Raw genomic sequence first — 25,598 nt, 5'->3', positions numbered from 1 at the left:
GGTAACTTTTTTTTTTAATTTATTTATTTCTGAGGTTCTTGGAGAATCAATGGCAGGCATTTCCCAGAATGCAAAAACTGGTGATCTTTTAGTCTTTGGAGAATGTGTTGGAGTTGCATCCAAGGCTCTTTGTGGCCTCACCGAGGCAGCAGCTCAGGTAAGCTGATGAAGTCTGTAAAGCAAGTATATGTGTTTATTTTTTTAGCAAGCTCATGTTGTGGGTGTGTAAATCTGAGATTCACTTCTTTGTGGCCAAACAAATGATGATCTTGTACTATGCAGTGTGCTCTATGTAGATCCACAGAAATTGCGCATACATTGCTGTATGTTGCAGAAGCGGCAGAGGGCAATAACATGCATATTTTATAAGGAAGGGAAATGACATCAAGAAGGAAACTTTTCTGAGGATAAAGCAAATGTCAAAGCTGCAGCACACGGAATTCATGTTTGCAGCTCAAGTTCTGAACTATTACATTGTAGAGAAGTGCACAAAAAACAGCCACAGTTAAAATAAATGAATCAAGTTTGATTTAGCTCATAAAAATTCATGAGGAGCACTACTAATTTCAGACACTTTAAATAATAAGCAACTTGTTTCAGCTGTTCAGATACTTCCGGAATAACTGAAATTCTTAAGCTACTAAAACTAATTAGACTCTGGAACTGGTCACTGTGATTTCACTGATCTGATAACTGGGTGACTTGAACTCTTGAGAGCTGATACAGCCTCTTCAGTGAAGGATTTGGCTGGGGGGGGGAATCATGCTCTGCATCTGGAAACCACCTCTTGATTTCCCCAAATATGGAATGTCTCAGTACAGACAATCTCCTCCGCTTCTAACCCTGCATTGCCTTACTGGCATATCAAGATGACAGATAATTTTATCTGTAATGGAAATTCATCAGGAAATCTTCAAATACAGCTTTGACAGTTCAGACATTTCCTCCTTGTTGAGAGGCATGAAACGTTTATTTACTTGAGAAAGTAAGTTTGTCCATCAGACATTTTGAGCTTCAGTGAGACCAGCAACTGCAGACTTGATGGGTCATACACTCAGCAGTAGTGCATTTGCTGTGAATTGGTTTTCTACTCAGGCTTGATGAAGACCCTCACCACCTTCAACTGTGGCTAATCTAGTAAATAATTTGCTGATGCTTGTGACCATTAAAGCTCTTTCTATTGGCTATGCAAGTGAAAAATAACATTTCCAGGGATACCAGCTGCTTAAACAGTGGACAGTTTTGTTTTGACTAAATAAATTTCACAAGTGTAAGGGTAAGTTTTCTTGGTTTCAGAGGATTCTAGAGATTTATAACAAAAAAAATATGTCATAGTACTTCACAGTATGATTTCTGGATAATCTCTGACCACCATGTGCAGTGACATACGGCAGTCTTATCAAAGGATCAAGATGGATTTAGCATTGTTTCTTAGGATTGTTTTCTTCCTTTCTCCATTTCTAGGCTGCTTACCTGGTTGGCATCTCGGATCCAAACAGTCAGGCTGGTCAGCAGGGTCTTGTTGACCCAATTCAATTTGCCAGAGCCAATCAAGCAATCCAGATGGCTTGCCAGAACTTGGTAGATCCAGCAAGCAGCCCATCACAGGTGATTCCAGAGGATTGAAGTGAGACTGTCATTGTTAGGACACATGACTTCTCTTTATTTGGGACCACGCAAAGGAGTTTTGATTTGAAACTCTTGCATGGCTTTGAACTGCAACTTTGCAGAGCTAGAATAAACCGTCATGCTCCTTTGACAATCTGCTTGTTTTGTGCCACCTATTTTTGCAGGTATTATCAGCTGCCACAATTGTGGCCAAACATACTTCTGCTTTGTGCAATGCTTGTCGCATTGCTTCATCAAAGACAGCGAATCCTGTTGCCAAGAGACACTTTGTGCAGTCTGCCAAGGAAGTTGCAAACAGCACTGCTAACCTGGTTAAAACTATCAAGGTACAAATGCTGCTTAATTGTGCTTCCTTCTTCCTTTGTGTTTTTATTTCCTTTTTTTTTTTTTTCCCCTGTTGAGACAGAATCACAACAGGTAGAAATATCTTTTTACTTTCTGTGATATGTATGGTTTAAGAAATCATTTATTACTTTTTTTTGAAGACCTGGATTGGAAAGCACGTTCAGTGGTATAACTGTGCTGTAGTCAAGATGGAAAGAATTGGGCAAAATTAGTATTAGGAGAGGCAGCTGGCCCATCCAGTATGAGACACCTCTACGTCGATGTATTTAGTGAGTTTGAACTGTGAGAATAATTTGCAAACAACTGAATGTGAAGGTTTTTAAGGGTGTTACATTGCTCAATATCGGGAGGTTTGTGGAGGCATTTCTGACAGCTTTACCATATTTGTGAGAGAAAAAAAAAGAAAAATAATAGTGGGAACGAAACAGAAGCCATTTATGTTGCTGCTGTTTAATAGTCTCCTGTTAATAGTAACCTTTTATTATCCAGACAACTGCCTGCAATTTGGCAGAAGGTAGTTTTTCCTCATGCAAGCAGAAATAATACTTGTTAAGCCGTAGAGGACTCACGATTCTAAACCCTTCTGGAAGCCATTAGCTGATCTGCTACTGAAAGTCTTTTAAAATCATTATGCTCTTAGGACTGGAAGGTTCTATTATGTTACACAGAAGGTCCGTCATACTGAAATCTTTCCTGTGAGATTATGAAACAGATCGGTTGACTTGTATGAAAATGAGAGCAATAAATTATTGGTTTGCTTAAAAAAAAAATTTTTTTTTTAAAGAATCAGTATATAGGAAAGAACCACTTCCACTCTTTGGAGCATGAGGTGCTGAGACACAATTTACAGGAGTCATCAGAGTGCAATGATAGAGAACCTTTATTCAGTCTTGTGAAGCAAAGCAGCAGTTTTAAGTTTAGGGTCAATAAGCAGTTAAGGAAAGAAGCACACGCTTAAAGGATCACATTCTTTGCATCAGCCTTGTTTGTGGACAAAGTTTTAAATGTCGTAAACACACAACAGTTTAAAACTATGAAGAATTAAACCATCTTCTTTCAATTTTGCAAAGAAACCCATTCAGACAGAACTCAATCATGATTTAATTTCCAGGCCCTGGATGGTGATTTCTCTGAAGAGAACCGCAACAAGTGCAGAATTGCTACTGCACCTTTGATAGAGGCTGTGGAAAATCTGACGGCGTTTGCTTCGAATCCAGAATTTGTCAGCATACCAGCACAGATCAGCACTGAGGTAAGGCAGGATGTTGCACTTCCACCCTCAAAAAGTTGAAAATGTTGAATTAATCATGTGTCAGGAGAGAGGAAGCGAGTGTAAAGACCTGACCCCTAAGTGTCTCTCTGTATGCCTGGGTGTTCACAGGGCATTCTGCTGTCTTTTGCTTAACCTCTGACCTTGAATTTTGCACCAGAAGGATAAAACTAGTTAGGCTACAGTAGGTGCTGCCAGTCTCCTGTTGGTAAAGTGATACAGTACAGGTGACTCACGTGTCTTGTTAGCTGGATTATTCCATGTGATAAAGTAATAAATAGCCCTTTTTCCCTCAAGAGCAGCTTTAACAAATGGAACCTAATTAGTTCTGAAAAGGATTGAAGGGACGTCACTGGGGTTTTTCCCTTCCAAAAATTATACGGTCATTGTGACAAGAAGCAGGTTTCCTGAGAAGAATAACTTTCTGTGGGCTTTCTGGTCCTTTTTTTTTTTTCTTTTTTTTGTGAGTTCTCCATCCTCAACCCCTGTAACTACAACAGAATAGTATTTAAAGTAACTAATAAAGGGTTTTTTGGGGGGCTGGGGGGTGGAGAAAAATCCTTCAAGCTTCATAAAAGCTTTGAAGTAGAGGTCATGTATTGTTACTGACTCTCCAACTGCTCCTTCCTGCTTTTGGCAGCCTCTGTTCAGCTGGCAATATCAGACGATGCAGTAACTGTTGCAATCTTAAAGTTCTGGGGCTGTAACTGAAATCTAAGCCTGCTTTCCAGGCCTGCGGTACCTGGGTTTACCAGATTACCGGCGATAAAATAGATACAGAGACGATGACACACACAGAGTATTGTAGTTCAACTAATTCCTGGGAGAAGAGCACACTTGGTTGGATCTTGCAAGTTTTGTGACAAATAAAGTTTATTTTCAATGATATCTCTGTAGTCTATGATTAAACAAGTGTCATTGTTTTCTCCTGTTTCTCAGCTGGATGGTGCCTTTCTAAACTTGAAGTGTTTCTTAAGTATGTTATAAAGAAAACAGTTGGACTGCGATGATTTTAGTACTATTTCCATGTTGACTACCTGTGTATATAACAGTATGATACAAGAAATGATAATGCCATTTTAATGCTGTTAATTAAACATATTTTTAGGAGCAGAAAGTGTGGATGAACTCAAGTAATTATTTGAATGTTCTTTGTGTGCTTGTACCTTTCTGACTACAGGGATCGCGAGCACAGGAACCAATTCTAGTTTCTGCTAAAACAATGTTGGAAAGTTCGTCTTTATTGATCAAAACTGCTCGTTCTCTGGCTATCAATCCAAAAGACCCTCCTACGTGGTCTGTACTAGCGGGGCATTCCCATACTGTCTCAGATTCTATCAAGAGCCTTATCACCTCTATCAGGTATGTCTTTTGTAGTAACAATTGAGCAGCTGTTCGTAAAGAATAATACCATATGGCCATTAGCACTGTGGTATTTTTCACTAGGAGATTATTTATTCTGTGATGCACAATATCTCCCCAGTTACACTGGGTGTTTAATCATAAATCATGACTGCAGCACTCTGCAGCATAGGGTTGTTCTGTGTTTGTATTCTGTTCTCCTTCCCTGGTTCCATCTCCAATTCAGTTTAAGGTAAATGTAATAGAGAATGCTGTAGAATAAAAAAAAAGTAGCTGATATTACCTCCATTCAGATCATGTACCAACATGTAGTATGCGGAAAACAGCATTTTTTATTTTTTTTTTTAAGATGGGTCAGACAGTGTATAAATTACCTTTGCTATCTATTGTTTCCTATGGTGTTCTCTGTTTAGTTGCAAGAATGCTGTAGCAAGAAGTGAATGTTCTTTATTTTTTGGATTAAACCTGTCTGTCCCTTTCTTAATCAAAATTTTAAAGTGTAGTTCTATACTTAACCTCTTAATATTGATTAAATCAAAATGGTGTGAAAACAGTGAACTAAGGGGTGTTTACAGTTTTGTTGATCTTTGATAATAACTGTACTGAAATAGAAAACTGCACGTCAGGACAAAGTACTCGGAAACTAACCTTCGTTAAAAGATACTTGGGACTGAATGCAACACCTAATACCTAAGGAATTGTTTTCTGAGACAGTCGATCACACTGTGCAGAAACATGAGTATTTTTTCCTAGTGTCTGTTGCATTTTCGTGTTGACCCTCATTATTGGGCTAGTCTGGCCATCCTAAGGAGGTTGAATTTGCACTTTTCTTCTGAAGCAACAATTTTTTTTTCTGTCTAATCATTGAGAGGAGTGAGATGTGTTGTGTATGAAAGTGTGCAGAGTACGTATATCAAAATCCTGTAGGTAGAACAAAGCTAACTTTTGTCCTTGTTGCTCTCCTCCCATGTGCTTCGTATATTGTCAGGTAATGAAATATGCTTGTGTGCATTCATGAAAGACCCTACCTCCTTCCCACCATGTTCAGCTTACTATCTCTGTCTTTCAGGGACAAGGCCCCAGGCCAGCGAGAATGTGATTTCTCCATTGATGGGATCAACAGATGCATCAGAGACATTGAGCAGGCCTCCCTGGCAGCTGTCAGTCAGAGTCTGGCCACCAGGGATGACATCTCAGTTGAGGTAAGGGAGATAGCATAGGAACAAAGAGAGTAATGCTGAGCAGCCTCACTTACCCTGCTGCTTTTCTTTCTGTTTGAAGATTTGGAGCTGAGTGCTCGGCACAATCTACTACCAGTGAGGAAAGAAGTATTCTTACTGGAATCTTTCTAGGCAAAATCATGCACTGGCCAAAGTATATTGCTTCTGGAAAGATACCAGAATCACCAGGCAGAAGTAGGGGTGAAAGTGGTTATTTTTAATTACCACCCATATATTACTCTGACTTCCTGGGCTGACGTGGCCAACTGATAGTGTTTCTCTGGTGCCTTGCTGTGTGGAAGCTGGGATGTTTCTGAAACTAATCTATTACTAGAAGTCCAGTGATGTAAATGTCAATGTCATTTTTCTTAATGCCTATTTTGACATTAAACAAGTGAAATCTGGAGCTGATGTTGATATGTAAAAAAACTTCCCCTCCTTCCACAGTAACATAGACCAATCCTGTCCTATTTCAGCCTTTATCTCATTGAGGAAGGGCTGTCATGCCAGGCTGCCTACAAATAGTCAGCAACTCATGATCAGATTCTCAGCTTGGTATTTAGTGTCTTTTTGTACTGTTGCTTCCTGAAATTACATATCTATTTGTGTATTCTAGTGGTTTCTTTGCACTGTAATGCTGCATACTAGAAACATCTTGGACTAAATGAAGCTATACAAAAGAAGTTATTACAGGAAATATGTTATAGATATAATTCTTTTCTATTTAAATGATGAAGTCATCTTGGACACCATGTCAAACTGAAATAAACATTACTGAAAACGGCAGTTACATATAAAGCAGTATGGGAATGTAACCAAGTGCAAAAATAGTATTTATTTTCTTTTGCCTTTCATGAGAGTGAGCTAAATCCTGGTGACTGCCAAGACATTTAGTGCCTCTGAACTGAAAGCCAGTATTTATGTCTCGACAAGCCCAGTAATATGCTTTTCTTATGCTCTTGTCCTGCAGATGTTATTCAGGAGGTCAGTCCTCATCTCTGTCTCTGAGATGTCATATTTTTCCTTTGTCTTTCCTTATTGGTGAATTTCTCCTGCTAGCTTCAAAGTCAACAGCAGAGCTTTTTGCTCTTGTGCTGTATTGTCTGCTTTGAAGGATGTTTCTTCATATTTAAATCGGAGCTCCTGCTGGTTTCTCTGATTGGTGCAGTGATGCTAAATCTTGGGCAGCGCAAGAATAGTTGGGCGGGGGGACGTTGTCGCATTGCAAGGAGGAAGGACACCTACTTCCAAGTTTGCTACCATCAACTGGAGTAGGAGGGAGCCATCTTCCCCCCTCTTTCCCCAGACTTGCCATATAAATCTAAAGAGGAGCAGGCCTATCTCAGGGTTCTTGTTGAAACAGGGTAAAGGAGAAGAAATGAGCCAGTACGTAAAGAAAGCTGACATTGTGGATTTCTGCATCCTACTGTAGTGGGTCGCTTGAACGGTGTTCTGAGTGTGCCGGTTGGTCTGAGGGTGATAGTTATGGTATGGTACAACTTGATAAAAGAACAGCTGTGATAGTAACTGACAATTTGTCTTTATATTAGGCTCTACAGGAGCAGCTGACATCGGTCGTCCAGGAGATTGGCCACCTCATTGATCCCATAGCAACTGCAGCTCGGGGAGAGGCAGCTCAGCTTGGGCACAAGGTACTGTCCTACCGTTATGAAGGTATTTGAAATCTTGGACAGGTGGACATTAGGGGAGACCGTGATTTAGTAGTTTTTTCACTTCCTACAAAAGAGCAGAAGAAAGCATGTGGAAGGGAGGAAAGATCTGGGATTTCCAAATACTTGGAGCTGAGACCAAATAAACCTGTTAAAATTTTGGGCCATAGGAAAGATATTTTCATTGAGGTTTTTGGTGAGGAGGCAGGTTTGCAGAGGAAGGGCAAATGAAGAAAGGGGAAAGAAAAGCAAAGATGGAAGGGCAGAGCACAACGTTATAGGTCTCACTACCTCTGGCTGTTGCAGCCAGCAGCTGTACATATGTGTAGGTTCTTCTGTCTCTTGTGCTGTATTAAAGGTTGACCGCAGGACCTGGGGTCCATCACACTCCAGGCTCGTTCAGCAGGTCACAGAGTTACAGTTTGAATATGTGTATATAGCAGAATTTGGCCAGTTGAAGAAGTCTGCAAAGGTTTGTCAGATCCTATCCTGATCTGAGGTCCTTGCATAAAGCACACTACTCCATTTCCTGGCCAGCTCACGATGAAGCGAGGAGGGAAGTGTGCGATATGCACAGAGGCTACCTCTGGCCTGTGGAGGCCCATCTCCTGAAGCAGCTTCTGTAGTCTGAGGCGAAGGAGGTTCAGACTGCAGATTCAAAGGAGGAGTGTGATGTGCCTACTTTCCACCTTTTGAGCAAGGTGCTCTGTCTCCATTGATTATAGAGGGAGTGTTAGCTGTATTAGGAAAAAATTAGTGATATTGAACTACCCTGAGTTTCAGCCCCTGCTGCAAATTTTTAGGGGTTGGGAGGGAAGAAAGGCTTACAACAATCTTGCGTTCTATTGTAAGCGTTGTGTAAACGTGTCACTGTTGAGTGTAAGTATGGTAGAACTTGTGCTTATTAGATCTTCGTCCGAGAATGAAACATTACAACGCGTATACCAGAAGTGTGCATTATTTACTGTGGTTATTACAAGATTTTAGTAGTTTCTCAGACAGTAATTCCTCATCCTACAATATATTCTTGAGAGAAAAATAAATACAAGTTTTCTGTGTCAGTGCATTTAATACTGGAAATGAATCACTTCCTTAGTGTGAGAGCTCTTCCAGAGTTGTACCCAAGTAACTCTTTTAGCTTTGGATAACCATCAAATATTTCATAACATCTCAACTATTTGCAGTTTTAATTCTCAGTTTACCTAGCCCTTTGAGGTGCACAACAAATTAGGATTGCTAAGATATAGGCAGTTAGGGAGTCACATTTCTCCTCCTGCTTGTTAGGTAAATGTTGACCAGAGTCGCCAGCACTTCTCTTGAGCCTGTTTTTCCTGCTGAATGCAGAAGAAACTGTTCCTGCTGTTTATTTTGACACAGTTTAAAAGCCTTATATTTGTGAAATCATTCCTATTATTGATTTTTTTTTTTTTTGCTTTAATCCTCTGAGAAACAAAATAGAAAAAGAAGTCTTAAAGACTTAAGACTAAGTCTTAAAATTTTATTGGCTCTTAGCTATCCACATAGTCATTTAGACGGAGTAAACCTTTCAATATCTGTGCATGAAGTACTGCTATTTTTCTTCCCCATGCTGGCCTTTGAAAGCTGCTTATAGCCCCAGCAAACCTACACACACTGGAACTTCTGAGGCTTCAGGTGTACCAGGGGGTGCCACAGTGGGCTATTTGTGTATGTTCTGTGGAGTAATCGGCCCAAAGCAGTACAGGTTTTTGCATCCAGTAAAAACTGTAAAAGCAAAGTCTCATGGATTTCCGACAGGAACCAAGCACTGTTGTGGTTTTGCAGAAGATGCGTCAGATTACAGGTAGACTGTAAAAAATATTCATTCATATAAAAATATTTGCTTATTTTCTCAGAATACATGTATAGCCAAAAGCAGATGTTTCCTCAGAACAAGTGTAAATCAGATCAGAAACAGGAAAACAGAGAGACTGACTCCACATGTTTCTGAAGACTAAAATACAGCAACAGAAGCTGCTAGCAGAACTGTGTCTTTAGGTATTCCAAACACTGTATTGAGCCCAAGTAATTAACTGAGGGAGAAATGCAGCGTGCTTGGTATGCTGTCTTTGTAGTATGCCTATTCCTATTGGCCTATACCAGCCACTTCATCACTAGTCTCCTTTTTCACAGCAAGAAACACTGCAGGATTGGGCCACGTGGCTGTCTTAGGGAAGTGTTCATGCATCAGGAGTGATGGACCGTGTCTGGAGGTAATGTTAGCACTTGTGCCCACTCTGGTGTCTTACACAGCAGAGAACCGTCAGGTCTACACTGGAATCTGACGAAGAGGGCTTCAGAGGTTAGGGAGCAAAGATTGCGAATACAAGCAGTCCCTGAGGTGAACAGTGTGGTCCCATTTTTTGTCTGTCATCCACATTGAAGGTTGAGAAATTCCTCCCTTGCATGGAGGAGACACTTGTCATGGATGCTCCTAAGTAGTGTGTGGCTCCCATGATAGTTCTGAAAACGATTTCATCTGACTTCAAGGAACCGTGTACATCTGAGGGAGGAGACAAAAGGCTTTACCAGGGAATTTGAAGGTGAGGGGACACAGAATCACACAGTCACATAATACAAACTAAACGCTGTACAGCACAGAATCACTAGGACAGTGTGCTACTTGAGCTAACCCATGGCTGGATAGTAATTGGGGAATATGGTTCCTCTCAGTTATGCCTGAGAAACAGGCTTAATGGCTTTCTGTGGTTGTTCTGGCTTTCTTAGGTAACACAGCTGGCAAGTTACTTTGAACCCTTGGTTTTAGCTGCAGTTGGTGTGGCATCCAAAACATTAGATCATCAGCAACAGATGACCGTGTTAGACCAGAGCAAGACGCTAGCAGAATCTGCCTTACAGATGCTGTACGCCGCCAAAGAAGGGGGAGGAAACCCCAAGGTACCGTTGCTCTGTGTAACTAAGGGATTGTTGGAGATGGGCGAGGGGAGAGAGAGGGCAGGCGGGGCAGAAGAAACAGCACCTACCAATTGCACGTTTCAGGGATACGTTTGTGGTGTACATGCTGTTGACAGCTCTCCTGACAATTCTCGTCAGAGAGTGGAAACACTTGTTGAAGACAGGATTCCAGCCTGGCTCGCAGCATCCTGACAAGGGATGCAAAGTCATGACAGCAAATGTCTGTGCACTACTACAGAAATCAACCGGTTAAAAGACAAGGCCTGTTGGCTACATCGCCACATGGGTGGTGGCCTGCTGGCCCTGATGCTTGTGGGGGATGCCCCATGCCACCTGGAAGAAAGGACAGTGCCTGCTTTCTGCGACTGAACTCCACGTGGAAGCACGCACTATCCCACAAGCCACCCGACAGCATAAGGAGCATGCATGACCTCCCGGACCTCATGCCTTCGCCCAGCGGGTGGCCAGCCATGCATGGTCCTGCCCATGCCATTCAAAAACTGCACGGCTGGGTACATCCCCTGCTGGACATACACATATGTCACAGCCGCCTCCAGCGGTACCATGCCCATAGGGGTGCTCCCGTCATTTTACGGCACACTTCCCATGCCTTCCTCACACTGTTGCGTGCTGCTTCTTTTAGGGCTTGCCTTTCTCTGAGGGGTGCTGGTGTGTGACACTTTTTATACAGGCAATGTCATGCAACACTTTGATGCGCTTCCCGCACCTCTATACACAGGTGGTGTTGTGCGATGCTTTTTCTCTGGTGCGCCTCACGTGCTTGTATTACACAGCCAGTGTCACGGGATGCTTTTTCTCTGGCGCACTTCCCACACCTTTCTATGAGGCGTTTGCATGCCTTGCTTGTTTTCACGCCTGTTTTCTTTCTCTTTCTCTTTCTTTTTTTTTTTTTTTTTAAATTGTGTTTACTCTAGGGTTTGGGTTGTGTTTCTTTTCTTTTATGAGTTTTTCATGAATATCCAAGCGTTCTTTTGAAGTAGGTTTTTGATTGACGATAGAGAATTTTGGAGGTTTGGTATTTGGTTTTATTGACTGCTTTAGAAAAACGTGAAATAATTCTTTAGAAGTGTTTTTTGTTACACTCTTTTTTAGCGATACTATATGATAGTGATATTTTTTTCTTTCTTTATATGGCAGGCATTTTCTCTTGTTGTTCATATGTTTACATGTGTCTTTTTGAACATTTTCTTTTGGTGCAGCAGTAGACTGTTTCACTCTCTGGTGTTATTTTTGCCTTCCCTTATCTTTGTTGCTTGTATTATGTACGAGTCATTTTCATCATTTTTTCCAGAAAAGGTCCTGTTGCTTTTCTAAGCGATTCCTCTATGACATTGTGTTTTCTTGTCTAAGCAAGATTTCTTCTGTCAACATTGCTGTTAGATTTTAGTTTCTCATCTTTGACTTGAAAGGGGATTTTCAGAGCCATTATTGTAATGTCTTCGTTAATTACGCTTTTGATTCACACGCTGATTCGTGCACAGAATGCTCTCTGATGATCTCTTTCTCATTTTCTCTCTTCAAGGCATCCCATACTCACGATGCAATCACTGAGGCCGCTCAACTGATGAAAGAGGCTGTGGATGATATCATGGTTACCTTAAATGAAGCTGCAAGTGAAGTAGGCATGGTTGGAGGTATGGTAGACTCGATAGCAGAGGCAATGAGCAAGGTGAGCATAGAAATCCAGACCCCTTTTTTGTTTTGCACTTGAAAGCTGATCCACATTGTAGGGGCTTGGAAGAGCTGCTGCTGATTCACTTCAGTAGTGGTTGGTAACTGATGCTATGACAGGAAACCTAAAGATTCTTTGATTTTGCAGATTGTGAAATCAAACTGATGTGGGTGATAGTGCTCGCATCAACAACCTACATGGTACCTGTTGGTAGAATTACTACAAAATATTTTTATTCAGTGATATGCTGGTATTTAACTGCAATCTTAGGTCAACTGGCCTTTTATTTTTATTTCCTTTTCCTGCTTATCTTTTATGTTAGTCTCCTAAATGATCAGCAGGCCAATCTTGAAGCAAACTACTTTCAGAGAAGATGATGTCAAAGCCTGAAGTGTTCTGCTATGCTTTGTAATGTATTCTACTGAAAATGTATAGTTGCAAAATGTAAATAAGTTCAATCCAAATAATTGGCTTTTCCTAGCTCAAGTTAAAGGTGTGCAGGATTGAAGCCCTTACCGTGTAAAGGAATATTACATTATCTTCTTGCAGGAACATTTTGTTTCATAACTGTTGTACGTTCCTTTCTACATTAGCTGAGAACTACGGGTGGTTTGACCTTGCACTTGAGAACTCTGCACTGTAAATTCCCTGCATCTTCCGTGCTCATAACGTGGACTAAAATGTTTTCTTAGCTTCTCTGTACATCGTGATGCACTGTCTTCACTTGCATATTTTGAGAGAGAGATTATAAAAATGAATATATAATACATTTTCATTATAATGTGTTAAGTATGCTATTGGTTATGACCTCTTATTTCTGCTGTATTTTTCCTTCTTTCTTGCAGCTGGATGAAGGTACGCCTCCAGATCCCAAGGGAACATTTGTTGACTATCAGACCACTGTGGTGAAATATTCTAAAGCCATTGCTGTAACAGCACAGGAAATGGTAAGATATTTGGTTAGAACTAAGTACAAACTCTTCTGCTTACATAAGGAACATGGAATGATTTGCACAGTGTTGTGAAACTCTTTATAATGCTGATATTCAATAACCTTACCTCTGTAGGGGTAATGGAACAAAGGAAGTGATGATTTTGTCAATTTAACTCTTGGATTTTAGAGGCGCAATTGTAGGGGTGGCCCTCTACAGGAGGAGTGCTGGACTGTGTTGTGGCTCTTCTCCACAAAAACTTATTTGGCTCATTTTCTATGAGAAGTAAAAGGAAAACATTTCACCTATGTACTTTTTCATCAGCCTGTTTAATTGTCACTGAAATATCACCTTACATTTATTGATGACTTCAGGTTACCCTTTCACATTTACTGTTTCATTTAGCCTGTGAAATAACGTCAATATTTTCAGACCCCTGTAATACTTATGAATGAATGCAGATCAACATCTCAAATTGTTCTTTTCTTGCATTTCTGTGATTCACCTGGGTTTAACAAAAGAAACAAGGACACTTGTTGAATCGAGATTTTAACTCATGTTTCACAGTAATGCTTACCAATTATATGTTTGCCTTTTGAAAAGTACTTCCATTGCTTGTTTGTTTTTGAGAGGCAAGGGAACTATTTATGTATGCTACAGACAGGATTTTTACGAAGTTGATTGCTGTTGCAGTCAAGACAGGTTGATGATTCTGCTATCTATGACATTGCAGCTTATTGGCAAACAGTATAAATTTGTCTAAAACTAGTTCTGCCCCAAGGATGGAATTCCGTGGCTTTTACTAACATAAATTGGAGACAGAAGAAATATCTCTGTTAAAAGGTAGGCTTTTTCTAAAGAGAGATTCAGTTACTTATACTGATGTTCTACTGAGGCATTCTGCATAGTCCTACCTATTTCTTCTCGGTCCTCTTCCCATATCTTAGACGCATTGCATTGGTCCTCAGATTTTTTTCCGTTTTCATGCTCCCATGCCACACCAGCTGAGACTGATGTAGGCTAGCTCACCTTGGACAAAATAAGGTGGCTGCGACACACAAAACCTGCTTCCTCACCCAGTCCAAGTAACTGTGTACCTGGCCCGTTGCCCTGCCATGTCAAAGAGTGAATTACCAGCTCTAACTGCTGCTCTTTGATTACTCCGTATGTTCTGTGAGTGCCTGGTTACCATGACTCTAATAAAGCATGTTTGCTTGGGTTTCCTCATGGAATTCTTGCTGGAGGACAGGTCCCTTACATGGCAAGCAGTTTACCTGTTTCATCAGTGTGGCCAAACAAAAGAGTGTGCTTCTAAGCTGGAGTGTATTAACAAATTATTCTCATGCCTGTCATTTTTCTTTTTCTCTTGCCTGTGTTCTTTTTTCAGATGACTAAGTCGGTTACTAACCCGGAAGAGTTGGGAGGACTTGCATCACAAATGACCAATGACTATGGGCATTTGGCTCTCCAGGGCCGAATGGCTGCAGCTACAGCAGAACCAGAGGAGGTCTGCAGTTTTTAGACCTCTTTATTCTCTGTACACGGTGGCACCAACATGGGTATTCTTTTACTGTAGAGAATACAATAAATACAGAATGAAGTGACAAGGGGTATTCACCTTGCTTGGTTGCAGCAACACGCTTGCAGCCATTGCCAAATGTGACACATCCCTTGTATGATCAAACAGATAATAGGTTTCGAACTGTTGGGTAATGTGTTTTCTTTCAAATGTCTTTGCGATGATTCTAAAATGGATGCAGTGACTGTGTTTCCACTGCCTTTGCTTTGTTAGCCACTTTTGCATGCAAGCACTGTCTATACTATCTGTGCTGTCTGATAGGCAAACAGATGTGCTACCTCTGGCCCACTCACATGTGAAACGTGGGATAGGACAGCACATCTGTTCCCAGAAGAATTTCATTTAGCCTACTATCGCTTGATCGAAACAGTGACGTGAACCGAGTCAATATTATAGGCGTACTTGGGCTATACAGATGTGTCTCTTTTACGATTTACTTCTGTTTTTGCTAAAAGCAGACTTACGACACAAACTATACGCAGCCATACAAAAACTCTACTGAGTTTGTTTTCATTGGACGGAAAGGAACCAATGAGCATAGTGAAATTGTGTGTCTTTTCAAAATGCCGTGAAATCTTAGAATATCAACAGTTATTTACGTGTTTGGGTCATAAGTACTGTTTCCTTCTTACGGTTTGTGGAGAGATATCTATTTTTCTCTTTGATATCGACCTTTCCCTCCTCCAAATATAGTCTCTATTCAGTGTGCCTTCACAGGTTGGGGCAGAGCTGCACATAGTACTACAGAGTATGTATTTACTGGTAACACACCTCAGTTTTACCACTGCTCACGTGCACGGGTATATAACAATAGGAATTAGGATTTACTACAAAATGTTTTAGTGAATGTTCAGAACTTCAAACCAGCTTTGCTTCTGTTTCTTTTCAGCCGTCCCATTGCTCTCGATACATGTGAATTGTCTATAGAGCAGGTTCTCTCCTAGGAGTGCTATGAATTGGCAGATTTTTAACAGCACTCAGGGACTATGCAAAAGACATAACATTTTACTTCATAAGTGTGGCTTTTTATGCTACAAGCTTTATTTTAAGAATTATCCAATGAAAGAACAGAAACCTTTTGTCAAAACCTCAGTCCAGCTTCAGAAAAAAACAGCTTGTGATAATAGTGGACAATTTCATAGGCCGGGACAGAACCTCCTATATTACTTGGGGCTTTTGCTTACAGACAACTTAGAAATACAAAGAAACCTCTTAATTATTTACTATACAGCTTTCCTTTGATCTTATACATTTTGATGAATTACAATTATAGATATGCTTTCTTATCTTGTCTGTAAGCGATTTCAAGTATAACTTCCTGTCCTGAAAGTGAGGTGCAGGCAACCAGTAGGAGCACAAGTATCTTTTGCTGACGGGACATCTTTCATACCTCAGAGCTGGAATACGGTGCAGTAGAAGCGGGTTCCCCATGCAGTCTTACACGCCTCATGCTAACAGAGGAATATGGACTATTTGCCTCAGTTGCATTAACCTGTTACAGTAGTTGCTGCATATTCTCTGAGCACAATTACAGAAATCCTTTTACTTTTCTCATTGTGTGCTTCTGGTTATGGAGCACAGACAATCTTTGTCGAGATGGGGTAAGGGGGTATCTCACTATCATCAGATGTATCAGATTATCTAGATAAAAGACCTTTAAAGAGTTTTTTACTTTGTAGTTGCTTTCCACAGCTGATAGACTACTTGAGTGTTTCACGCTCAGTAGTTACGTGAAAAACAACGGCTTGCATTTGGCTTGATATTGTTAAATTGAATTACCATTTCTGCATGTTACTTTCTGCCTGAAGTTGAAATAATTCCATTTGTGATTCTAATGGCTGTGATTCCTGCTTACTTATTAATCCAAATACACACCTCTACGCCTCAGTACATGCAGGTCTAAACAGAGATTGCGCAGCTTATGCTGTAGGATTATTAATAAATCAGAAGCGGTGAGGGCAAGATTTTCCACATTTCAGTGCTCCACATGTACATGGTCAGTTCTGGACAGTTGAGACTCTATGCAAGATTCAAAAACAAACTATCAGAGTCACATACTTTTTGACCCAGTTTCAGCAGTGTGGAGTAAATATGTACTTTTTACTTATCGTACATACCTTGAATACAGCTCATGCTGACGGTGCAGTTCTGGGAGATGAAGTAGTGTTATTCAAATGTGGTGAAGTTGTGTGTGCTTGAATTACGTACACTTGACTTGGGTACATGCCTTATGCCTTCTCTTTCCTGGGGTCCAGTTCACTAGTGTGCCTGTTTCATCAGTAAGCCTTTCATAGGGTTGTGCTATGTGAGTATACGGTATTACTTCTGTCCTTTTTTTCTGATCTCTGAAGAGTGTAGCGATGAGCGGAATATTGGTAATAAAGATTCACCAGAGTGACCACGTTTCCATTTGTGTTGACACAATGTACCAGCATGACATTTATTTATTCACTTTGCTCTTGCTTCCTTTTTCCCTGTACTTCCTTTACCATCTAGATAGGGTTCCAGATCAGGACTCGGGTGCAAGAACTTGGCCATGGCTGTATCTTTCTTGTACAAAAAGCTGGAGCTCTCCAGATTTGCCCTACAGACAGCTACACCAAAAGGGAGTTGATAGAATGTGCTCGTGCTGTCACAGAAAAGGTAAGATGTCACTCTGTGTTGCCCCACGGTGTTTGTCTGCCGAGCTTCCTCAGGGAGTAAACCAGTCAAATTGTTTGGGATCAGAAATTATTTTTTTTTTTTTTATATTTCCCATTATAGTACAATATTGGCTGAATTACACTAAGTTCTTACTTTTCTTTCAAGTATTCAGTGCAGTTCATGTGCTAGAGTAGCCCATGATTAGCCCTTGCTCATGTCTTGTAATAAAACTTCAGCCTCATACCAGAGGAAGACTAGTCCAAAACTAATCCCTAAGACATGAGATGGCACTTGTGCCTTATGAGGTGCTCCCTTGGAAATACTAAGTCCATGTGGATGGCCACAGTTACTGAGATGAGGTTGGTCAATGACACATGATTTCATATAGCGACATCCTTCCCTTTTAAGACTGGACCAGGCTAACGCACTTAGAACTGCATCTTCAAACTGTCTGGGGCTTCTTGGTCTTCGGAAACATCCACTTCAAACAGATGGCCTGCGTAGCTCGGCTTTGCTGAACTTTTTTGACAGCCTTTCTCTCCTTTTGTTGGGCGCAAACATTGAGAGTCAGATGTCAGTTACTTTTAGATTTCACCAAACATCACTTGTTCAGCCTGTGTTAGTGTGCTCTCAGCTGTACAAATTTTCCACTGCGTCGTGCCCCAGGAGTATCAGCAATTCCAAATTTAGGTAGGGGTAGACGGTATCTTGTAAGAAAAGTTAAATCTGATAAGGAGAGTAATAATGAATCACAGGGACAACCTGTTAGGGGACAACTTTGAATCTGAACAGAACCTCAGGAAGAACTGTACTGTTAGAAGTCAGTCCCCCATACATATCCCCAGATGTGGATCCTTTCTTGCAAAAGCAGAATTTAGGACCGTATGATGGCATGAGAACAGCATCCCAGCTGTGGAGCTTCGTAAGTACAATGTTAATTGGATTAAATGGAGATCTGTAGATTTTTTTTTTAGTGATCAAAAATGTTGCTAGTTATAAAGCCATATATAATCTTTCTATAATTTTCTATAAATAGAACAATATTTAGCATCTGGATTCACAGAGTCTATACTTCCTATTTCTCTGATGTTAAAGTTCATATCAGTGCTGTACATGACTCCTGAGGTGCTTGAGGCCGGTGTTTATCTGCACGTGTTGGGGAAAAAGCACTAGCTCTTGGTTCTGACATTTATCCTGGTGGAAGTTCACTATATTACCCCTGACTGTATTTCAAGGAAGTTTTAAGTGATGTGCTTCATCCTATGATGAACAGATTGCTTCATTCTGTCTGAAAAGTGGACTTCTTAGCCGAAGTCCCCTTTAATTCGAGACAATCTTTAGTCATCACAATGACTACTGCACAAAGAGAGCAAATAAGGGAAAGGGGAAGGAGAGCTTTATTAAAGTTTGCAAAATGACACTGCAGAATGAATTTTCATTGTTGATTCCAGTCATGTTAAAGAGCTCCCTTAATGTCCCATAATGAGGCTTTCTTTTGATGACCGCCTTGTTGCTTTATGTTGTTTCCAGGTCTCCTTAGTTTTATCTGCCCTTCAAGCAGGAAACAAAGGCACGCAAGCCTGTATTACTGCAGCTAGTGCCGTGTCTGGAATAATTGCAGATCTAGACACCACTATCATGTTTGCTACTGCTGGAACACTTAATGCTGAGAACAACGAATCCTTTGCAGACCACAGGTCAGTGTAACTGAAAAAGATGGAGGAGCGCATGCACAGGGGAACAGTGGAACTGGCAGAAGCAACTGGCACGTGGAGATAAATTTTTACCTTTCTAGATTCCCATGAATGAAATTGAATCAGGTAGTGAAGTGCGAAGAGAAATAGGACAATTGGGATACTGATAGCAGACAGGAAACTTCACTTTGGTTATTTCTGTGAGGAAAGAATTTTAAAAAGTGGGATAACATCTGCCGAGAGCACTTCCAACAGAAGACCGCAACTGTAGCGCTATTTTGGCTTTTTCTGTTTTTATTCAAGCTGTCTTATTGCATAGACTACCGTGTGCTGTTACTCCAGTAGTGAAAATTAGCTGTCTGTGACATTGAAGAGGAATCTTCTATACACTTTTTTTCTAACAGCTGTTCCTGACTGTCTGGCTGTTTGTCTTGCTAAATCGTGCTTATGGTTAATGCTGTTGTGGACAGCAGTGATGGAAACAGCATAGCTATGCCTTGCATCTTCCCCTTTGGCAGAGATAAGCCCATTTTCCCTTCAAGTAGCATCTGCCACAAAATAATTCCACAGCATTTTTCATCATGTTAAGAGATGTGCAGCATCTGACTGTTACTTCCTTTGCAGTAAAACCCAGGGCTTCACAGCCAAGACACTGACTTACTGCTTCACAGCCTAGTTGGCCTACGCAACAATTGCATGGCCAGCATTTATTTCCCACCTTGCCAGTTTCTCAAGAAAGAGGAAAGATGCAATGGCGTGTAAGTTGCTGCCATTCTGCAGACTGGAAGTCAGGGATTTTCATACAGGTGTCATTAACGTAAAATGTTAGCCTAGAAATTAATATGGTTTAGTTCTCAGTTAACTTGACTCATTTGTGAAATGCATACTCAAAATGATTTCTCCTTTTACCCAAATTTTGCTTTGGATTTGTTGTCCTGACATGCCAAAACACATGGGGGGGGGGGGGGGGGGGGGGGGGAACACTGACTAGGTGACATTCTCTGTTCCTTTTGCCATTCTTGCTACTGCCTTCCTCACAAATAATTATTTTAGTTTCCTTACAATATGCTGAGTCAGATGGAGGTTTGACAGCCATTACTTTCCTCATAGCATGGCCAGATTTTGTTTCGGTGTTAAAATGCAATGCTCTCTTCTGCTACTGGCCTACCTCATTTCTTTCCAAGTTGGGGTCATTTTAATGAACTGCCTTGTATCTAGCCCAAAATATAATGCTGCTGTTTTAATAGTCACCTTGTCTTCCCTCCCCCCACCGCACCCCCCTACTTTGTAACCTGGCCTGTTTTAATATTATCATGAGTGGTCGCTGGCATGATGACTTACATCAGCTCTTTTATGTAGCTGTTAGTCACCATAACATTGAAAAACACGTTTTTTTCCTCTTCTCCTTTTCCACTTCCTTCCCTACTTCCTCTTTTTTTGCTACAGAGAAAATATCCTGAAAACAGCAAAAGCTTTAGTTGAAGATACAAAATTGTTGGTTTCTGGTGCCGCCTCAAGTCAGGACAAACTGGCCCAAGCAGCTCAGTCATCAGCTAACACCATCACTCAACTTGCTGAGGTAGTAAAATTGGGAGCGGCTAGCTTGGGATCCGATGATCCTGAAACGCAGGTGAGATGTTTTAAGATTTTTCTGATACTCTTAAAGAGACCAGAGACAGTTTTCAATTGATAAGACTTTGTGGGACTTCTGCTTTTAAGCAACACAATAGGGTTCATCTCTTGTGGGACCTTTCTGGCGTTTACTCCGGCATCGCTCCTTTTTTAGAACACAATCAAGAGGTTAAAGCATTGAGTGGAACTAGACAGGCCTTTGTATAACACTTTATGCTCTTATTTCATGGGTGTGTTCGAGCAGGGATGCTTTTGGCAAAGTATTTGTCTCATTTTTACTAAGTTGAGATTGGACCCCTGACTCATCCCATTTTTGTTCTAAAGAGCTTGCATGACTTTAAAGCTACTTACCCAGCTCACAACTGGGTGTGCACTACGTGTTACTTGTGTAGGCTAACAGGCTCTTGCCATTCTCTAGCTAGATCTCAGTTGGTTTTCATTTAAGTCACTAACTTCAGCCTTCAGTGTAGATTATCTCAAACATTTCTGTACTTGTTTGTTTGGATCTTCGTGAAATGGAGGTTGGCAAATATATTGCAGATGTGCCTGTGGTGGTACCAAATTAGTTTGAAAAAGCCTGCTCGTTTGCAGAATGCTTCAAAAGGCATGTGTGATCTGTTTTGCTTGACCTGTATGATGGACTAAACTTCTGAGATGTTCCTCTCTAGGAAAATGCTGCTGGAAGTGCTTTTTTTTTTCCCTTCCCCCCTTCTTCCCCCTTCCCCCCCTTTTCCCCCTTTTTCTTTTCTCTGTCTCACATGCGCCTCTCTCTATCTCTCTCTCCCCGCCACGGTCCCCCCACTCTTTTTTTTTTTTTTCTTTAACAGCAGGATTTCCATAAACTAGCAACATTTGCAAAACATTTATCACACGTTGTTTTTCTTATGTAAAAAGCCAAGAATACAGTACTTAGAATAAAAGTTATTGTGCACAAGTAATTATTTGGAGCAATTTTATATTGCCAGTTTGAAATTGTAGATGCATCGTGTCCTAAATGGAGCATTTCTAATAGCTTTAGCACACAATACTGTCACAACATTTTTCCATAGCAGCAACACTTAATTTACCTGGTGCGATAGAGTTTCAGATGTCTTACACTGCAAGTTGCCGCACAACATAGGCAGTTGGACAACAGAGAATCACATTAGTCTGTCCTATGTCTCGGGTTCTTTTCTTATTTCCATGGTCAAAGAGCTTCTGAGCTACCAAAAGGTAAATAAACTTTTCAGGAAAAGCAAAGACTTCATTTCTATGTAAATTACAGTGAACTGCAAACACGAAGGAATGAGGCTGTTTTCTTAATATTTATAATGCTACAGAAGTGCAGTTATTGAGAGGAGATTGTTCCACATCTTTTTTTTTCTTTTCCCCTGAGCTTTCTCATTTTTCATGCATCTTTCAACATTTTCTTTAAAATGAACTCTTCTGAATTCCAGCAAAATACTTAAAACATCTGATTTTCTACTAGTGCAAAGGGCAAAGGAGAAGGATTTGGAGGAGATAATTATTCCAATAATACCGTAAAATAATTAATAAGCCTGTTGTAGTGTCTGTATTTTGTCTAGGACTTCTGTCTTTGAGGTTGAGTTTAGGAGACAATATCTCCAGATTTGACTTTTCCTGACTTCAATCCAACCAAGTTATTCAGCATTTAATTCTGTATAGCTTCTTACAGAGGTTCAACTTCCTTTTCCCTGAAAGAATGTCTCCCTCTAACACCTAGCCATAGCAAGTACATTTGATCTTTCAGTAGGTGATTTCAGAATTGGTACATAACTGTAGCATTAGACTGTAAGCTTATGATCAATCTGTTTCCTTGCTCTTGTCCTGCTTCCACCCAAAGGGTGAAGAACATGGAGAAAAGTAAACCTCCCCTCAGGGAAGCTCAGAGGAAGGAAATCCTACCTGCAATCAGCATTTCAATTTCTTCACAGGAAATAGTCGCTTTTATAGATTCTGACCGGTTATATGAAATACTGTAGCTATCAACACAGCTTTTCCTCTTCCAGAATATTGTGTGTTTTACTGGGGTAGAGGGAGGGTGGTACTATCTGTGTATCAGTAGTAGATTTTTTTTTTTTTTTTTTTTTTTTTAAGCTATGTTCTAAAAATCATGCCCTCATCCAGGCTACTGTTTCTTGCCTGAAGCTTACAGCTATTTCTCATTCCTATAGGTTGTCCTGATCAATGCTATCAAGGATGTTGCAAAGGCCCTTTCTGATCTCATTGGTGCTACCAAAGGAGCTGCCAGCAAACCAGCAGACGATCCATCCATGTACCAGCTGAAAGGTGCTGCCAAGGTAAAACCTTATTCTTACATTTTATTTGAAATTATCTGTGCAATCACGCTTGATAGACATGTGAAGCTTGGTTTTCAGCAATTTCTGATTGCCTGAAATCTCATCTCTTCCTTTGTTTCATTATCATCCTGGGATGATACAGAAAAACAAGAAGACACTATCGAGTTTCCATGAAGCTATCAGTTTTTGTAGGCTGTCAGATGACTTTTGTGTTTTTATGAAAGAACTGTAATCTTTCTGAAGAGAAACCTCTTTCTTTTTGCAAGCCTGTATCAGAGGGTAGGTTCTCCTTTAAGAATGCTACAGAGTAAAGTTTATCCAGTGTAAAATGGTACCTAAATACTTACATTCTAAACAATGACATGCTCAGGATAAGCATGTGGCCTCCTTATTTAGCCCTTGCATCTTGGGGAAGGGTGGGAGGAGGGGAGGAAGGGAAGGGAAAAAAACCCCTCCAATAACTCTACAGTAGGATATTGTGCATTTCTGATCCCTCCCTCCTAGATCTTTCCAGGAAGTACATAGGTACCAAAGCTCAAAACTCACACAGATTACACTGTACCTGTGATATCTTTGTGCTCAATTTTCCCTGCACCTGAGATGTATTATGACATTTCCCTCACAAAGACCTTGTGGCTTTGTGTCTACAAAATATTTCCAGATGTGGAGATTTAGGTGGTATTACTTCTGCTTTCACATTATGAGAGTGTCATGGTAGCTTCTTGCTTGGCTGGAAGCTCTTCTTACTCTCATGTCTGTTGCTTACCTGTAAGACCTGTGCCTCTCTTCCTTTCAGAGCACATGATAACAGTATACTGTTGAGGCACTACTAGAAAATGACCCATCTAGTCAAGAAAACTGGCTTCTTGGCTATTCCTGCTGTGAAGAGCTCTCTGTGTTTTAAGTCATAATTGTCAAGAAGCTGGCCTTTCTGTCTCTACTTTTTTCATTGTAGTTGTCATTTGTATCTCAACATACTGGGGTATAGGAAAGGTGTAGTTATTACAGTGACAATTAGGTTATTCTGCATCAGCACTATTGGGTTTGTAACAGGAACAGTAACACTGATTCTATATCTGCATTTGGGCTTGAGGCTGGTGTTTGGCTGCTTGCTTACCTGGGGTTTTATCTGATTGCGGAGAATGCATTGGTTAAATTTCAAAAAGAAATACAATACCTCAATTCACATCTCTTCCAACTTGCAGTGTAACATGTGCGGGAAGAAAAGACACTAACATAATCTGTGTAAGAGACCTCACCTAGAAATGTTGTGAATTTTCCATTTTTTTTGTACAATTTTTGCCAGAACGCTCACACTTAAGATAATATCACTGTGCAGTTAGTTGTGCTACATTTCTGCAGCTTACAGGGAGCTTTCAGAAACTGGTCAACAGGACAGCTGGTATTTAGTCTCATAACAAGACAGTTCATGAAGCTTCTTAGGCTCTATTAGAAGTAGTAATGCTCCCTAGCTTAATTTGCCTTGCTGCATACCCTGCTGTCTCTGAAAATTGGGAGGAAGGAATCACGTATTTTTGTCTTCACCTCTCTCTTCTTCAGGTGATGGTAACAAATGTCACATCACTTTTGAAGACTGTTAAAGCAGTAGAAGATGAAGCTACTCGAGGGACAAGAGCTCTTGAGGCCACAATTGAATACATCAAACAGGAACTCACGGTACAGAACAAAATAGCCATATGTGGCAGTTTTCTGAAAGTATGCTCTTGCACTTAAACTAGCCTGCCCAGGCACTCCTCCTCAAGCTATGCTTTGCTGCCTTGCAGTGCATTGGGTGCAATTTGGTTCTCCACCTGTTGCAAATCATCTCTGAAAGTACAATTACAATGCCACTTTCAGCCTATGTACTTTCAGATGTTACCAGTCTCCACTTTGAGATTTGAGATGCTACCATCATGTACAAATCTGGAAGCAACTGCTGCTTTGTTCTTTAGACGTTAAGCTTTCACTACAGATATTCTTTTGAGTCCAATGCTGTTCACTTTTTTTGATCCTGGCTTTGGTAATGTCTCCTCAGCATCATAGCCATATTGCACCTGCAGTTTAATCTTGTTTCTATTTTTCCTTTATTATGAAATGATACTACCAGTGATACATAGTCTGCTCTCTGATATTCTATCTGAGCAGGAATTAACAATAGCATGGAATTCTCTCCCAAATTAGGTGTTAGACCATGACAATTGTTTTCCTTCCTCTTTAAGATATAAAAGTATAGCCTCCAGCTGCAGATTTCAGTTATTTTTTTTACTAGTACACTACTCAGTGACATAAATTAATACCTCCATATTTGTGAAGAAGCCTGATTTTTCTCCTTCCTTTACTTACAGGCCATTTTTATAAAAAACCTACACACATACTCTTCAGCAGAAAATATTTTGTTGTAGAGTCTGTGGATTAGCAATTCTTACGCTGTAACTGTACTGGCACAGTGCAGAGCCTTGTCAAGTGCTCTCCATAAAACATCTATTTTTCATTGTGTGAGCAATGCTGTTGTAATGAAGAAATAACTCTTGTTTATTATAATTTATTTTTTTTAATCTGTATATAGTTGTTGGGAATTCATACAGTGTCTGCAGTGGTAAAAACTGCTTCAGTACCTGATCAGGAAAGTTCTGTACAATATCTAGTGCACGTTACTGTTGTGTATCCTCATGAAGACCTGACTAAGTTATATTCC

The 25,598-nt window shown here is 40.5% G+C and overlaps 1 protein-coding gene across 4 annotated transcripts in view; it reads left to right on the top strand.

Moving 5' to 3' along the window:
• Positions 1-25,598, top strand: part of TLN2 (talin 2) — a 204,148-nt gene that overhangs the window by 145,113 nt on the left and 33,437 nt on the right. For all 4 annotated transcript variants that reach the window (XM_030013464.2, XM_030013467.2, XM_030013463.2 and 1 more), the window contains exons 34-49: positions 35-157; positions 1,465-1,608; positions 1,794-1,955; positions 3,086-3,226; positions 4,425-4,606; positions 5,676-5,808; positions 7,377-7,478; positions 10,242-10,412; positions 11,974-12,120; positions 12,969-13,070; positions 14,443-14,562; positions 17,131-17,277; positions 18,808-18,974; positions 20,418-20,601; positions 22,778-22,903; positions 24,464-24,580. In XM_030013464.2, the coding sequence (XP_029869324.1) occupies positions 35-157; positions 1,465-1,608; positions 1,794-1,955; positions 3,086-3,226; positions 4,425-4,606; positions 5,676-5,808; positions 7,377-7,478; positions 10,242-10,412; positions 11,974-12,120; positions 12,969-13,070; positions 14,443-14,562; positions 17,131-17,277; positions 18,808-18,974; positions 20,418-20,601; positions 22,778-22,903; positions 24,464-24,580 (2,268 nt within the window). The remainder of the gene's footprint in view (positions 1-34; positions 158-1,464; positions 1,609-1,793; positions 1,956-3,085; positions 3,227-4,424; positions 4,607-5,675; positions 5,809-7,376; positions 7,479-10,241; positions 10,413-11,973; positions 12,121-12,968; positions 13,071-14,442; positions 14,563-17,130; positions 17,278-18,807; positions 18,975-20,417; positions 20,602-22,777; positions 22,904-24,463; positions 24,581-25,598) is intronic.

This window comes from Aquila chrysaetos, chromosome 5 (assembly GCF_900496995.4).
Source record: "Aquila chrysaetos chrysaetos chromosome 5, bAquChr1.4, whole genome shotgun sequence".
Lineage (NCBI taxonomy): Eukaryota > Metazoa > Chordata > Aves > Accipitriformes > Accipitridae > Aquila > Aquila chrysaetos.
Note: the sequence above shows the minus strand (reverse complement) of the source record. Positions and strands in the feature narration are given on the sequence as shown.